This window comes from Nicotiana sylvestris, chromosome 11 (genome assembly GCF_000393655.2).
Source record: "Nicotiana sylvestris chromosome 11, ASM39365v2, whole genome shotgun sequence".
Classification (NCBI taxonomy): domain Eukaryota; kingdom Viridiplantae; phylum Streptophyta; class Magnoliopsida; order Solanales; family Solanaceae; genus Nicotiana; species Nicotiana sylvestris.
In genome coordinates this window covers 152,550,906-152,566,631 of record NC_091067.1, presented here as the reverse complement: position 1 = coordinate 152,566,631, position 15,726 = coordinate 152,550,906, and the positions used below count along the sequence as shown (strand labels likewise).

Sequence of the window (15,726 nt, the reverse complement as noted above, 5' to 3'; positions counted from 1 at the left end):
TCAGTGCGGGCCGCACAAAATGGACCGCGGCAGCACTGGCTCTTGAACTTCAACTGTTTGATGACTTGAGCTGGGGAACGCGGACCACATGGCAGTGTACCATGACCATGATGGCAACTGGCGCGGTCCACGCAGTCGTGACCGCGGACCGCGTGATCAAAAATGCCCTTCCCTGAACCTTATGAACGCGGACAGCACAGCGTAGGAGTGCGGCCGCGAAGCTCCACCGCGGACCGTGAAGATCCTACCGCGGTCGCGTGCCTTTTAGCCTGAATATGTCAAGTCTCTGAACCTCCTAGTGCGGCCGCGGTCACTGTTGTGTGGTCCGCACTAGGCCCCTTTCTTCTTCAATTCTCTTGGTCGTTGGTACTTGAGCAGGTTTCACTCCTTTTTAAGCCGATCTTTGACATTTCGTCACTTTGTCGTTCAAACCTGCAATCAAGCACAACTTGTAAGCATTTAGGGGCAATAATTTGTAGTAATTTATATTAAAAGCAGGGGCAATAACATGTTAAAATCCTAACTTATCACACTCCCAGGTATCTAACTGGCAATTCACCTTTCCTAGGAATTCCAGAATAGCTTCCTGATCATCTTGTGGTACCCCTCCAAAAAAGATTGAACTCTTCTGTTTGTTAATCACCAAACCCGAAGCTTTTGAAAACTCCATGAAACAGTTATATAGGAGCTTGATTGATCCTATGTCACCTCTGCAAAAAAGTAAAAGGTCATCTGCAAAACCAAGCTGCATGATTTGCATCTTTTCACACCTGGGATGATAGTTGAAATCAGGGATCTTGTTCAGTGTATTTAGGTTCCTTGTCAAGTATTCCATTGCTAGCACAAATAGAAATGGGGATAATGGATCCCCTTGCCTCAGCCCCTTCCTAGCTTCAAATGGTTGTGTTAATGATCCATTAACCAATATTGTATATGTAACACTTTGCACACAGCTCATGATCCATCTCACAAACTGGTCTGGAAAAGCCATTGCATTCAGCTCCTGCTCCATGAACCCCCATTCAATAGAATCATATGCCTTTTGCATATCCAGTTTCATCATACACCTTGGTGACACCCCTCTTCTTCCATATCTTTTTACAAGTTCATGGCTAAGGATAATGTTATTTGTTATCACTCTTCCAGGAACAAAGGTAGATTGTGTTTTATCAATTAGTACATCTATCACCCTTTGTAATCTCTTAGTTAAAATCTTAGAGATCACTTTATACAAAATAGTACAGCAAGAGATTGGTCTGTATTCTTTAATGCTGGTAGGATTCCTAATTTTAGGGATCAAAGTAATTGATGTGCGGTTAATAGGTTTGTACATTTGTGATAAAGCAAAGAAGTCTAGAACAACCTTAGTCACATCCTCACCTATTACTTCCCATGCTTTTTTGAAGAATACTGCATTAAACCCATCATAGCCAGGTGCTTTTAAGTCACTAATATCCTTCAATGCTAGCCATACTTCCTCTTTTGTCACTGGTTGTATAAGTTGCAACTGTTGCTCCCTACTTAGTGTTGTTCCCATCTTCATGACATTTGGATTAATAGCAGGTATACTTTCTGCTCTTGACCCCAACAATTTCTTATAATATTCCATTTTTTCAGCCTCTATATCTTCTTCTAGCATTAGTTGGATCCCCACTTCATTTGTTAGAGCCCAGATGCCATTCAAATTACTCATGTTCTTCATTTGTACAAAGAAGTAAGCAAAGTTGGAGTTTCCCAATTTCAGCCATTGGATTCTGGATCTTTGCTTGTAGATACTCTCTTCAATCAGAGACCATTTTTCTGGTTCACATTTTAGTGGTTTCTCCTTCTCTATTAAGTCTGACTGTTGCCCACTCATCTCCTCTTGGACAGCTAGCAACTTCTTCCTTGCTTCTGTAATTCTATTCTCCACTCCTTGATATTGTTGTGTATTTATCCCTTTTATACTCTTCTTGACCCTTTTGAGCTTATTCTCATACCTCCTACATCCTTTCCTGTGTTCCATCTACATTCCATACATGTTCTACATGCTGAATAAATTGAGGATGGTCTGCTATACAATTAAAGAATTGAAATGTCCTATTCTTCTTCCTCTATATATGTTTAATCATTAGCTTAAGTGGAGAGTGATCAGATACAGATGGTTTTAGCACCTGTATTCTCAAGCTTGGCATTTTCAGCATCCAACTAGCATTAACCAGTCCCCTGTCTTTTCTACTATAAATATGATTATTGGTTCAGGTATAATCCCTTCCCACAGTTTGCAGCTCATTCATTTCAGTATCCTTCATGAATTATTTGAAGTCTTTTATCTCCATATCTTGTATCACTTAGCCATGTTGTCTATCATGTTCATTTAACACAATATTGTAATCTCCCATTGCTAGCCAAGGTCTCTATTGTGTACTATGAATCAGTCTCAATTTGTTCCACAAACTCTGCCTATCTTTGATGGTATGCAGTCCATAAATTGCTATAAAGCCAATTGTAAATAACTTTGAGACTGCTCTAAGCTGACCATGTATTAGCTGCTCATCAATTTCAATTGGGACAAATACATATATTCTAGGATCCCGAATCACCCAAATTCTACTTTTGTTCATTGTACTAATGTTAGTTATCCATTTCCATCCAGGTGCAATCTTCTTCATTACATCACTAGTTTTCTGTTCCTTTATTCTGTGCTTTATTAGAGCTATGACTACTTTTTTTTTATTTATAAACTCCTTTATCTCCTTTTGCTTATAGGTTTTATTCAATCCCCTAACATTCCATGTGATCACACTCATACTGGTATGAACTGAGTACCTTGATACAGCTCCTGCACCCCTCCACTCCTCATCTGCATACAACTTGTGCCTGGGTCATTGGTTGCTTGATCATTTCTCAGAGATTGAAAACCCTTATTCCCAACCAAACTCTGCTCCTCATTTTGTTTAGCTTTGGCTGCCCTTGCTACTGATTTACCAAGTACTGTTATCCACCCATCTTCCTTTCCTTGTTTTTCATTGTCCTTTGCCTTTGCCCCTTGTTCTGCAGTTTGAATTACTTCCTTCTTCTCACTTTGTTCAGCCTCCTGTTTATTTTCATTTGATCCATTTCTATCAGTTCTAAGCCAAACTTGTTTGACTCTATTCACCCTTCTCTGATATGACATTCTCTGTGGCTGTGGGGCTTTATCTTCATTACAGTCATGTCCTATTTTCAGACATTTAGCACAACATGATGGCTCCCAATCATATGTAATTTTCTGTTGTATTATTTTGCCCTTTGGATCTTGCAGCTTCACAGTTCTAGGCAATGGTTTAGTGACATCTATTTCAATTAGTATCCTTGCATAAGATATCCTAATTGATCCAGTAGTGCATTCATCAGCATAAACAGGATTTCCCAAAGCACTACCTAACTTACTTAGGGCCTTCATACTCCAGCAATTGAGTGGCAGATTTGGGAATATGACCCACAAGGGAATGGTTTTCAGGATTTCATTATGCAAATTGAAATCTGTTGACCAAGCTTTCATGATTATTGGACGATTATTTACTGTATGGGGGCCGGAATATAGTACTTGATCTCTTTATTCCAAGTTACTAAATCTTATCACAAAGTAATCATCATTATGATAGAAGATCTGTGGCTTCACTGAAAATTTACCTACTAAGTTCAGGAATCTTTCCATTGCTCCAATAGTAGGTGAATCTCCTATCACATAAAGCACAATTGCAGATCTCCACTTTTCATTTTCTTGCTCTACATCCTTAGGGTCTAATTGCACAATCTTCTCTCCATTTTAGATTATCGAAGCAATGAATTGTAGATACATACCTTTCATTGCTAATTTGTTGCCCCTACCACATTTGCCCATGATTGCATCTTGCTTTCTTTTCCTAGGTTTGCCGTTTTAGTATTCTCAACAGTACCTGAGATGCATGGTACTGTTCCATTGTTGATAGGCTGCATCACTTGTGTTTGAGCTTTACCATTTCCAGATCCACTACCTATAGCTTGCACAACTACAGGTGAAACAACAACTTCCTTCGATTTACCTTTATTCAGGGGTAGATCTGCTTCCTCCCTGCTCAGCTCACTCTTCATGCTCCTCGGAGTGCAATTTCCAGTTGGTTCTTCAATTCGTATCCCTTTTGGTGAAACAAAAAATTCTAATACAACATTCCTTGTTTCCGTTGATTGATGGTCATTGATTGGGACTTTTGTCTGGTTTTTCTTAGGTCTGCCTCTCCCTCCCATGGCTTCCAAGCGCACGTTAGATAGGCCACGTTAACGAGCGCCGAGAGAGAAATGTTAGATCATATAATTATTTATTTCTCTTATATATATATATATATATATATATATATATATATATATATATATATATATATATATACACAAAAAAAATATAATATTAGAAAGAAACTACTCCACAATTTGAATCAAAAGTTTTTTTTTATATCTTTATTTTCTTTTTTTTTATTTTAAAATAATTTTAAAACTCCAACTTCAAACTACTCCCCAATTTGAATTAGTAATTTTTTTAATTTCGTTTTTTATTTAAAATTATTTTAAAACTCTAACTTGAAACTACTCTCCGATTTGAATGAGTACTTTTTCTTCTTTTTTTTGGGTTTTTTTATTATAGCTATTTTCTTTTTCTTTTATTTTAAAATAATTTAAAAACTCCAACTTGAAACTACTCCCACCCAATTTGAATGGGTAGTTATTTTTTTTATATTTATATTTTTGTTTTTTTATTATAGCTAATTATATGATATCTATATTTATTAATTCAAATAAAATAACCAATATATATGGTAGTTTTTTATTTTTTATTATTTTCGCTTTTTATTGATATTTAAATTCAAAATTAATAATCAATAACTAATTATTAACTAAATAACTAATTACTAACTAATTATGCCATGTGACTTTTTAGTAGACTGTCACTTGGCTCAAGAAAAGGGTTTTATCCTCTCTTTTTAATAATATATAGAAAGATAATTTCTGGCTCGATCTAAAAAATAATGAGTATTATCCCGAAAATAAATGACAGTATAAGTTGTCAAAAGCCCAATGGCTAAGTGGCAATGGGAACTTGTCAAAAAGTCTTGTCCTTTTCTGTGTGTTTTTTTTTAACCGATGCTATCCAGGATTAGATTAAAGTTTTAGGGTGTCTTTGGTATGTAGGAAAATATTTCTTAATTTCTGTTTTGGATTAAATGTTTTGGAAAATATTTTCCTCATGAACTCATTTTTCTCCAATTAGATTTCAAAACTCTTTTTCAATATTCCTTATCCTATTCCTCATCCCAATCCCCACCTACCACACCCACCCCACCTCCACCCTCGCCCCCATTCCCACCCCGACCCCCCAACCCTACTCTAAATAAAAATATTATTAATAATACTTTCTTTTCATCTTATAGATATCATACTTTTTTTCATTTGAACAAATAAGTATTTTCTTTTGATGATATAAAAAAATATTTTTTTCATTTAACCAAAAAAGTATTTCTTTTCGTGATGTAAAAAAAGTATTTTCTTTCATTTCAACAAAATGTATATATTAAAAAATATTTCTTTTTCATTTCAACAAAATGATGCAGTAAAAAGTATTTTCTTTCATTTAACAAAAATATTATTTTCTTTTCACGAAGTAGAAAAAGTATTTTCTTTCATTTCAATAAAATGAGTATTTTCTTTCATTTCAATCTTTTCATGATACAGAAAAAATATTTTCTTTCATTTCAACAAAATAAATATTTTATTTTCATGATGTCCAAAAAGTATTTTCTTTTATTTCAACAAAATAAGTACTTTATTTTCATGTTGTAGAAAGAGTATGTTCTTTTCAACAACAAAAAAAGAGTATTTTCTTTTGAGTTAGAGCATAAATTTTAATGTTGTTTTTGCATAAAAAATTAAAGCATCATATTAGTTCCTTTGGGTTTGTATGAATTTTTAGAAGAATAATTAAATTCTTGAAGAAAATATAGTTCAAAAAAAATTGGGTATTTGTGGGGAAGGGGAGAGGGGAGCACTAGAAACATGGGGACTGGGGAAGGGGTTGAGAAAAGTAGCATAAAAAATTATTTTCCTAAACTATTTTCTACTTTCTAACCAAACACTAGAAAATATTTTTCGGAAAAAATTTCTCACTCCAACCAAACAAGAAAAAATAAGTGATAGAACCATTCACTTATTTTATTTGACTAAACACACCCTTAATATTGGAAATTTTGTAGTTTGTGTTCTTGCTTAATTTCAGTTTTGATCCCTGTTTTATTTGACTAAGCACTTATAACCTTCAATTATTTTAAAAGTGTGGTTTTGACCATTGAAGTTATAAAGAAAGTTAAAAATATTTGACGGATCGGATGAGTATTAAAAATGTAAAAAATAAAATATGAAATGAAGGGTTAGTGAGTTCTAAAGAGTTCCGCCATTAAACCTTCCAAATGCAAATTCATATTCAGAATTCATGAAATTTCTTCCAATCAATTTCCACTTCTTTCTTCTTTCTAGTTCTATTTTGGGAAATCTGTCTATTTAGCTCCATGCTGAGATAAAAAGAGTTCCAATCTGGTGAAAAACTGTTGTCAAAAAAGCTTGCAGTTAAGTTTAATGTTATGTTGTTGTTGCTTCTTCTTTCTTAATTGTTGTGGATAATTTTTTTTGGAAGATTAACATTTCTACTATGTTTAGATGTAGTTGTGTATTCGTAGAAAGTAGCCGCTGTTGAATATAGGGCACACGTAAACTTGTATTTGCTTCTTAGTTTTTGCTATGTGTGACACATTATTTGAACAATCTAGTATTTATCATTGCAGAAATTTGATTTATCTGTGTGCTTTTGTTTCACCAGAGTTTCACAGAAATTGCAAGCAAAATGAAAACTTAGGTTGGGCAGTAATGTTTCGATTTTCACTTTAGGCCGATAAACCAACCGCTAAGCCGATACGGAACCAACCTCGGTTGGCTGGCAGATTAGTACATTTAAACACTGATAACTGATCACAGTGGCGAAGCCAGGAATTTTGCAAAGGGTGGTCAAGGTTTAATATATATTTATGAAAAGTAATTATATAGTCAGTGTAATATTCCGATGAAGGGTGTTCAACTTACCCCCCTTCACTCTATGTGGCTACGCCACTGCCTGATCAACCAAACCATTAAGCGCAAATATCCAACCGATCTGCCCAATAAGCCCTAGTAGAAAGCACAAGTTGAATTCTAATTATGAATTAGGTAACAAGTTAAATATGTTTAATGTTTGCAAATGTTTAACTATCGTTAACTTCAAGGATCAAAACCAGATTTTTGAACTAATTAAAGGTTATAAGTGCTTAGTAAAACAGGGACCAAAATTGAAATTACACAATAACACAAGGACTAAAATTTCTATTTCCCCGATTTTAAATTTGCCTTCTAGGTGATTTTGGATTTGTTCTAATGATTGTTTGGTTTGTTACAGATAGAATATGATGTACCGGAACGTGCAGTTGATGACACAATCATATTTCTCTATGATGTGTTCCAATGATGCCTTTTTTTTGTGGATGATATTCTCTGGATTTATCCAAAATTGTTAAAGCTAATATGTAGTGGGTAAAATATTGAAGAATTAACCCGAATAGCGGCCCAACCAACTGCTTAAACTAAAAATAGCCGGTGGAGGTATAATATATACATATTTATGTATTATATGTGTATTATCAATGTATAAACTATTTATATGAATATGGACGGCTATTTGTGTAAAGATCCCTAAAATATTCATACTCCTAATTGGAATGTAACTTGAATTAATTTTTAACCAAAACTCTAATAAGAGTGAACTATTTTGGTATATATATATGTGTGTGTGTGTGTGTGTGTGTGTGTTTATTTTATGCTTAAGTTGTTATACTAGAACTTTAAGACCCTGTTTTTTTTTAATCTGATCATATTCAAATGTTATTCATTTTCTCACATGCCTATTCGAATAGAGAAACAAATGATTACATGTAATGCATAAGAACGTCAGTGAAATCATACAGCATATCCACTTAACAATTTTTGCTCCAATTCTTCGTCAAGATAAACAAGACGGATTCTATCATAAGTCATTCCCGCCAAGAAAAAAAGTGCAGCACCAATAAATCCATGAGAGATTAGTTGTAAATCTGTACGCTATTCCAAGTCTTTTTTAGGTTAGCCTGCAAGTCAATCTTAAGTAGTGTAATATTTTCATCACGTAGTTTTTTGTGCTGTAGTACTAATTATAATAAACTCGTAGGATAGGAGATTTGTTTTGCTCTGGGTATTGATTGATAATCCAATGTCTTTTGTAAATAAGATCTGTCCTAAAAATAGAGTCATCAGAGAGCTAGAAACTATTTTTATTTACTGGTTTTGCATGCCAAAATGACTCCTGATCTTTTGTTTTTATCAACCCGTGGCAGGTTCCCTCTAATGGTTTCTGTCGAGCTAGTGGCGCTGAATACATAATTTCAGAACAATTCATCCTTTAAGCAGTCCTGATGAGTAAAGTATGTTTTGTTTGACATACCGACAATGAACTTCATAACCATTTTGCGGCAACATAGGATCATTAGTGCAATTCATCCAACAGTTGTTATATCTTTGTACAAACAAAGTATTCATTCATGTCACAGTTTTTGCTCAAAAGTATCCGATGCAAATGAGAACTCAATATCAAAAAGAGAAGAAAGGTTGATAGATCAGGGAATGGTGGCAACAAGGAACAGCTTAAGTCACAGAATTGAAAGTGTACCCAAAGGAGAGTCCATCGGATCCGCTTTCCAAAGCTGGATGGGTGATGGTCTACCTATTCATAGAGGTGACATTTTCCATACTATCAATCGTTTGCGCAAGCTCAAATTCATCAAGCGCGGTCTTGAGGTTCTTTTACTCTGCCCCCTCTTGCCAAATCTGAAGATGGGCATTTTACCTATTATGAATTACGTGAAATATTCAACCTACTGAGAAAATCGCTATAGTTACTCTATATGTTTGTTTGCGAAATCTAAGTCTAAGGGGTAATAGTAGTGATGGTATTAGGGAAAGAGGAATACTTTGTCTTGCACAGTTCTGTCACATGTTTCAGGTAAAGCTGCTGCAGAGTGGTATGTTGTGAGCTATTCTGGCATTTTCAGCATACTGAATTTGCTCTATTCTGTTGTTGAGCTCATTCTCAAGTCTTACTTATCATAAAGTCAAATCAAGCTCATTTGTAGTTGATATTGACAATCTTTGAGGTTCTTAATCTGGCTCTATTCACTTGCATTTGATTGTTAGATTCAGTTATCAATTAAATAGATAGAATTTGGTGCTAACAATAAAAAAAAAAGTATAAATTTGGTGCTCAGTTAGAACTTCAAATGTAATTATATTGATATTGAGGGGTATTTTTAATCTTCTGTGGTTTACTTTTCACAGGTGATGGAATGGGTTATAAGGGAAAGACCTTACAGACCAAAGGAACTAGATTACTCATATTTACTAGAATTCACTTCTAAGCTTCATGGGATATCACAAGCTGAAAGCCTTTTCTCACGAATACCATCTGAGTTCCAAAATGAGTTGCTTTACAACAATCTTATACTCGGATGCTTGAACAGAGGCCTAATAAGGCTTTCACTAGCATATATGAAGAAAATGAGAGAGCTGGGTCATCCCATATCTTATTTGGTGTTCAACCATCTCATTATTCTCCACTCCTCCCCAAGCCGCAAGAAGTCCATACCTAAAATCCTGACGCAGATGAAAGCCGATAAGGTCATTCCACATGTTTCGACCTTTAATATTCTGCTCAAGATAGAAGCAAATGAACACAATATTGAACGCCTGTTAAAAGTATTTGGTGACATGAAGAGAGCAGAAGTTGAACCGAATGAGGTATCATACTGCATATTGGCCACTGCACATGCTGTGGCTAGGTTGTATACAGTTTGTGAGACCTATGTTGAAGCTCTTGAGAAGTCTGCAACTGGACGAAACTGGTCTACATTGGACATTCTTATCATACTTTATGGGTATTTGGGGAAGCGGAATGATTTGGAGAGAATATGGGGCATCATTATGGAGCTGTCCCATGTTAGGTCTAAGAGTTATGTCCTGGCGATCGAAGCATTTGGTAGGATCGGAGATATCTGTCGTGCTGAAGAGCTATGGTCCGAAATGAAATCAAGGAATTCTTTGAAGTCAAATGAGCAGTTCAATTCCTTGATAGCTGTATACTGCAGATATGGACTTATCACCAAAGCCACTGCATTGTATAAGGAGATGGAGAAAAGTGGGTGCAAGCCAAATGCCATTACTTATCGGCATCTTGCTCTTGGTTGCTTGAGAGCGGGGTTAATTAAGGAGGCTATTAAAACTCTTCAATTGGGGATGGATATGGCAGCAAGCATAAAGGTGAAAAGATCAACTCCATGGTTGGAGACTACTCTTTCAATAATCGATATATTTGCAGATAATGGTGATGTAGAGAATGCTGAAAAGTTGTTTGAAGAACTGAAGAAAGCAAATTATACTAGGTATACTTTTGTGTACAATACGTTAATTAAGGCGTATGTTAAGGGGAAGGTATATGATCCAAATCTGCTTAAAAGAATGATTCTTGGAGGGGCGAGGCCAGATTCTGAAACCTATAGCCTTTTGAAAGTTGTTGACCAATTTCGGACGTGATTATATTAGAATTATTTTATATGCTTATATACTGGTGGTTCAAGTTACTCGGCTAAGAGTAGTCCTATTTTTCCATTTGCTGAAGATAGCCATACTTAACGTGCCCTTTTTGTTCGAGTTTTGGAGAGATGGTGGCAGGTTAGACAAGTTACGCTATATTACATAGATACTTGGAGAGATGGTTGTACATCGTCCAATGGATGAAGTTCCTGACCATCAAGAGTACTTGAGGAGAGCACCTGTGATGGGAATGCCACTGCAGACAAATCATCGGATAAGGTTAGACCAACTTAAAGTACTTGATCTTACACCACTTAGTATGCGTGAATCTGCATCTGTATTTTTAACACGTTTATTTAATAGGATTCTTGGAATATAACTCCATTGTGAGATGATCATGTTATTAGATGTCATAATTTACCCTTTGAAGTTTGAATGCATTCTCTTATTCAATTTCAAATATAAAATGGCAATTTGAAGTGAAGAAGAATAATGGCTGTGTGTCATGCCATCTTTTAACTGATTTAAGACCTTTATGTGCTTATCTCGGTCCTTCTCTAGAAGTTTGACTCATGAACAAAGTGCAGGCTCATATTTTTGTAGTACCATGTGCATTTATCTTCTTGGTAGTTACTAAGTTGAGATGTTATCTTACGAGACTTTCTACCTGCTATGACCAATTATAAAAGCAAGGTGATGTACTATTTTGCAAGAATAAACCAAAAAATTTGAAAAATTCTTGGTTAGTATGTCTTATTAAGCAGTCATTATGTGTTTTTTTTTGCAAGCAAAACCAAAGATTTTGAAAAATTCTTTATGTTTGCAATGACTCCATTTGTATTTTCTATATATAGGACTGCTGCTGAGATGCCGTGTAGCTTTAGTGAAGATGAAGAAACAAGTTCCTTTGAGAGTTAAAAGATTTGCTTTTGACTGAAGAAAAGTAGCAGGTCCATTACTTTTAGGAATATTTGTTGGATTTCAGTGTCGATGGTACTCTTTCTGATTCGTACACTTCAAAGCAACTTGAATTCACTCGTCCGTACTCCAGTGTTTGAAGAGATCCTTCAGGGCTTGTACAGTTCAAAATAATTGTATCCCATTTTGTAGTTTGACACTGAAATAGGAATAATGTGAGTAATATTTATTGTCATTCAGCTTAAAGTAAGGTACTTCCATTGTACATAAGAGGAGACCATCACTCGATTTGTGAGATTACACTGGGTTTTTTGTTGTTGTTGTTGTTGCTGCACAGGGGCCATGCTTATCTACTCTATATCGTTCCAGTTTTATCAGATGTGAGGAGAGTTTATCAAAGTAAACCTAACTTACCGCTGCAATAGCTTGATGGTCTCTTGAATTGAATCCAAATAAATGCAGCACTATCATTTCATTGAAGACTGTACCAGCTAAAGGGAAGATGTGGATATGAACCAATAAACAATAGCAACATGGCAATTTTAACTGTGAGTTTATTTCTCTTCATAGAATCTACATCATATTGTATGATTGTTAAAAGTCTTTTTATATTCATAGCAATGTGTAAGGTAGGTTTTGATATTGTAGGAATTCCATGTGTATAAAAGCACCAGGGAAGGAGGACCCTAGTCCCAAATATAATAGCTTAAAGGAGTTGCAAGAATGAAAATACTAAAATGATATGACACTCCTGGTCACCTTTTTTCCTTTTTCAATTTTCCACTCGGTGTCTGGTACACGTATTAGGCCCCAATTAATGGTCAATTTTCTTGCATTTGAACTTTCTTTCTTCTGCCTGTATATGAGCTAATTATGTGGTGTTGAAGAGGAAGATTCCTTATACCACCGTTGCAGCCAAATTTCTTTATGAGCAGAATGTGAGGTATAGATTTCTTGACTTTGGGTTGAACAGTGGACAGGCTCAAAAATTAAAATTTAATGCATGCTGATCAGTGAGCTACCAGAAGCTATTCTCTGATCATGGACCCTAGTTGATAGCCTGATACAAATAATACAGGGAAAAACTCAGAAATAGCCATATTTACAATTGGTAATTGAAAAATAGCCACAGTTTCAAAAGTAATTAAAATTTAGCCACTTTTTTCATGTAAAGATAAAATTTGAACAAAAACACCCTTAAAAATCCGAAAAAATTTCAGCGAATATGCTGGAGTTCGAATTTTTTACATATGAGATTCCAGCATAATGTGCTGGAGTTCCAACATAATATGCTGGAAGTTTATATGCTAGGAGTTCCATAATCCAACGTAATAACTTTCAGTGTGCTGGAGTTCCGACATAATATGCTAAAAGTTTATACACATGAGCTCCATAATCCAGCATGTTATGTTGGAACTTTCCGAGAAGCATGTGCCCATTACTCCAGCAATGGCACCGAAGATGAAATAAAGAGTAACTTATATCCTTGTGGTTAGTAGAGAACAACCATCAGACCAGATTTGTCGTAAAATTGAGATTATTTCGTTTCCTTCCTTATCAGAGAAGGGCCTACAAGGCTTATTTATTGAAAAGGGGTTGGGTGGGGGGGGGGGGGAAGGGAGGGGGGAGGGGGGATGGAAAGCCCTCACTTTATTGTGTTTCAGCAAAACAATGGCTTTTTTATGACTTTGCTAGTGCTAGCTATTTTCAATTACCAGTCCGAAAATTGGCTAGCATATGCTATTTTCACAATAATATATGGATGATGCAGTAAGAAAATGATGGATTTTGAAAATCATATTATTATATAAAAGAAGCGAAACTTTGATGCAACGTAAAAGTTACGGTCATATAACTAGGAGGTTATGAATTTAAGTCCTAGAAATAACTTATTACAGTTTCTTGAACCCCACAGAGATTATATATCTAGCTGCACTTTTATACCATCCATGAAAAACTGGAAGGAAATTAAATAGGTAATTCAACTCAATTACAGAGATAAGATAATAGAAAATTAATGACAGTATAAGTTGTCAGAAGCCCAATGGCTAAGTAGCAAAACTTGTTATTGCCTGTGTTGGCACTGAATCCAAAAAATGTGTTGTTTTTATGATTTTTTTTTTACCTACACTAGACTAGATGCCTGATGCCATCTAGGAAGGTTATGTTACTATTGCCAGATCCAAAATTTTATATATTTATGAGGACTTTGAATGTTTGGCAGCAATTAGAACAAAGACAAGATGAAACTTATTCACTGGAAATGATTTTTTTAGTAAGTTAATCAATTCTTTTCTTATAATTGGCTATTGTGTTTAAGAAGTTGAAGTGTAAGGTGAGATGTTTTACTTATCGGGTATGAGTCTCATGGGTGACATAAGTCCTAATATGTCACGATTTTTAACTTTTATGCAGAATGACCTTATGATCCCTTAAATTTTTCTACCTGGTTATTAATTTGCGAATTTTCCATTTAAGCATTTTTACTTGACGAAATAACCATCAATAAACCCCTTCGACTAGGCGTGTCTCTTTTTGATAGCTATGTTTAGACAATAAATATCTCTCAAGAATAAATAATTTCTTCCGTCTTTCACCGGGCTACCTTCATCAAGGGTTGGAGCCGTGGAGTTAGGAGTTTTAGTCGTGAAATTAGCCATTAATGCTTGATAGACTGGTTACATTATACCCCTTATGATATAGCCCTTCCTCGAACCCGCATGAACACAAAATACTTTGTGCACTAAATTGACATTGTCACATGACAAAGAGTATCCTTTGTGAAGAAAAAAAAGGTGAAACTTATTTCAAAGTGGAGGTACTTTGCTTGAAGATCTTTACATCTTTGCATGTGGCAAATGGTTGTTGACTTTATAATTGATAAGCACATTACCCAAACATAATTTTGTAAAAAGGAACTAGGGGACCATTTTAATTTGCATAATTCTACCTTGTGGATCCTTCTATCTTTTCCTTTTTTCTAAAAAAAGTGCATAAAACTTATGGTGATAGTTATTGTCAATGTGTTGGAAAGACATGTGTTCTTGTCAAGGGTATTTTTGGTATATCTCCATTATATTGCTGACATTTTTATTTATTTTAACAAACTCTTTTTTCCCCCTTTTTTTGGTCTACATTTTTATAGATTTGCAAAAAGTTTAAACATTTAAAATTTTTTACTCAGATCACTCACAAAATTTTAAAAAACAACCCAAAATTATATTATGTCCAAACATAACTCTAATTTTCAAATACCATTTTCACTTGAAAAAAAAAATACTTTTTTTGGAATTTTATAATTCTTATGTCCAAACGCCCACTGGAAACGATAATTATTTTTCCGTGTTGTCTAATTCATTTTGTGTTTAATCTTCTTTCCCTCGCGAGACATGACTACTTTAAATAAGTCAATTGACGTTATTGATTATTTATCTCTTGAAATATTGGTCATTTTTTTCTTCATAATATTAACTCTATTCTCATTAGTGTTTATCAAAATTTTAAATGTTTACATTATAGAAGCTAAAACTCTTTGAAATAAGCGTGGAGTGACCTCTCAAGAATTAATCTTTGTAATTAACCTAAAACATTTATGAACCCTAATAAATGGTCCATTATTTTGTTTTTGTGATAAATGCTGCAAATTTTATGGTTGAGATGGTTAGTAAAAATTTTAAGTGTTTGAAACGGCTAACAATATAATATTCTTTTTTTTTAATCATCAAGGTGGCAGGTAGCTTGGATTTTATTAATTAACAAGAAAAATAAAAAATAAACTTATAATATAAAGAAATAATCTATGAGTAACTTTGAATTTATAAACTACCCGCGGTCAATGATTAACCATCAAGAATTATGGTGGGTTGAATAGGATCCCTCCAGCCTTAATCAATTTTCTTGAGTTCGAGCGCTCAAACAATAGGAACGTTTTCCCCATAGACTTTACGTAGCGCAAACACAAATTAGTCGAGACATCAAAATAAATATCAGAATGTTTTGATGATGTATAGGAGAATCAGAATATATTTTTTTAGCTTTTGAAATTTGGAATGGAATTTTTCTGTTGGAGAGAATTTGGACAGAATTCTAACCATATGCTTTGAATGTAGGAAATGAAAG

General features: G+C 34.6%; 1 protein-coding gene across 5 annotated transcripts; it reads left to right on the top strand.

Annotated features, from left to right (window-relative positions):
* Nucleotides 1-6,402: 6,402 nt before the first annotated feature.
* LOC104216505 (pentatricopeptide repeat-containing protein At1g07590, mitochondrial) lies at nucleotides 6,403-12,375 on the top strand. 5 transcript variants are annotated; one of them, XM_009766558.2, is made up of 5 exons: nucleotides 6,403-6,611; nucleotides 8,442-8,528; nucleotides 8,655-8,901; nucleotides 9,439-10,968; nucleotides 11,544-12,375. In XM_009766558.2, the coding sequence occupies exons 3-4, from the start codon at nucleotides 8,728-8,730 to the stop codon at nucleotides 10,687-10,689; spliced, it is 1,425 nt and encodes a 474-aa protein (XP_009764860.1). In that variant the 5' UTR covers nucleotides 6,403-6,611; nucleotides 8,442-8,528; nucleotides 8,655-8,727; the 3' UTR covers nucleotides 10,690-10,968; nucleotides 11,544-12,375. The 5 variants fall into 5 exon arrangements, with proteins under 5 accessions (XP_009764860.1, XP_009764857.1, XP_009764858.1 ...); XM_009766555.2 differs by having other exon boundaries at nucleotides 8,442-8,901; nucleotides 11,544-12,155; nucleotides 12,256-12,375; XM_009766556.2 differs by adding an exon at nucleotides 7,472-7,674 and having other exon boundaries at nucleotides 8,442-8,901.
* The last annotated feature ends 3,351 nt before the right edge of the window (nucleotides 12,376-15,726 follow it).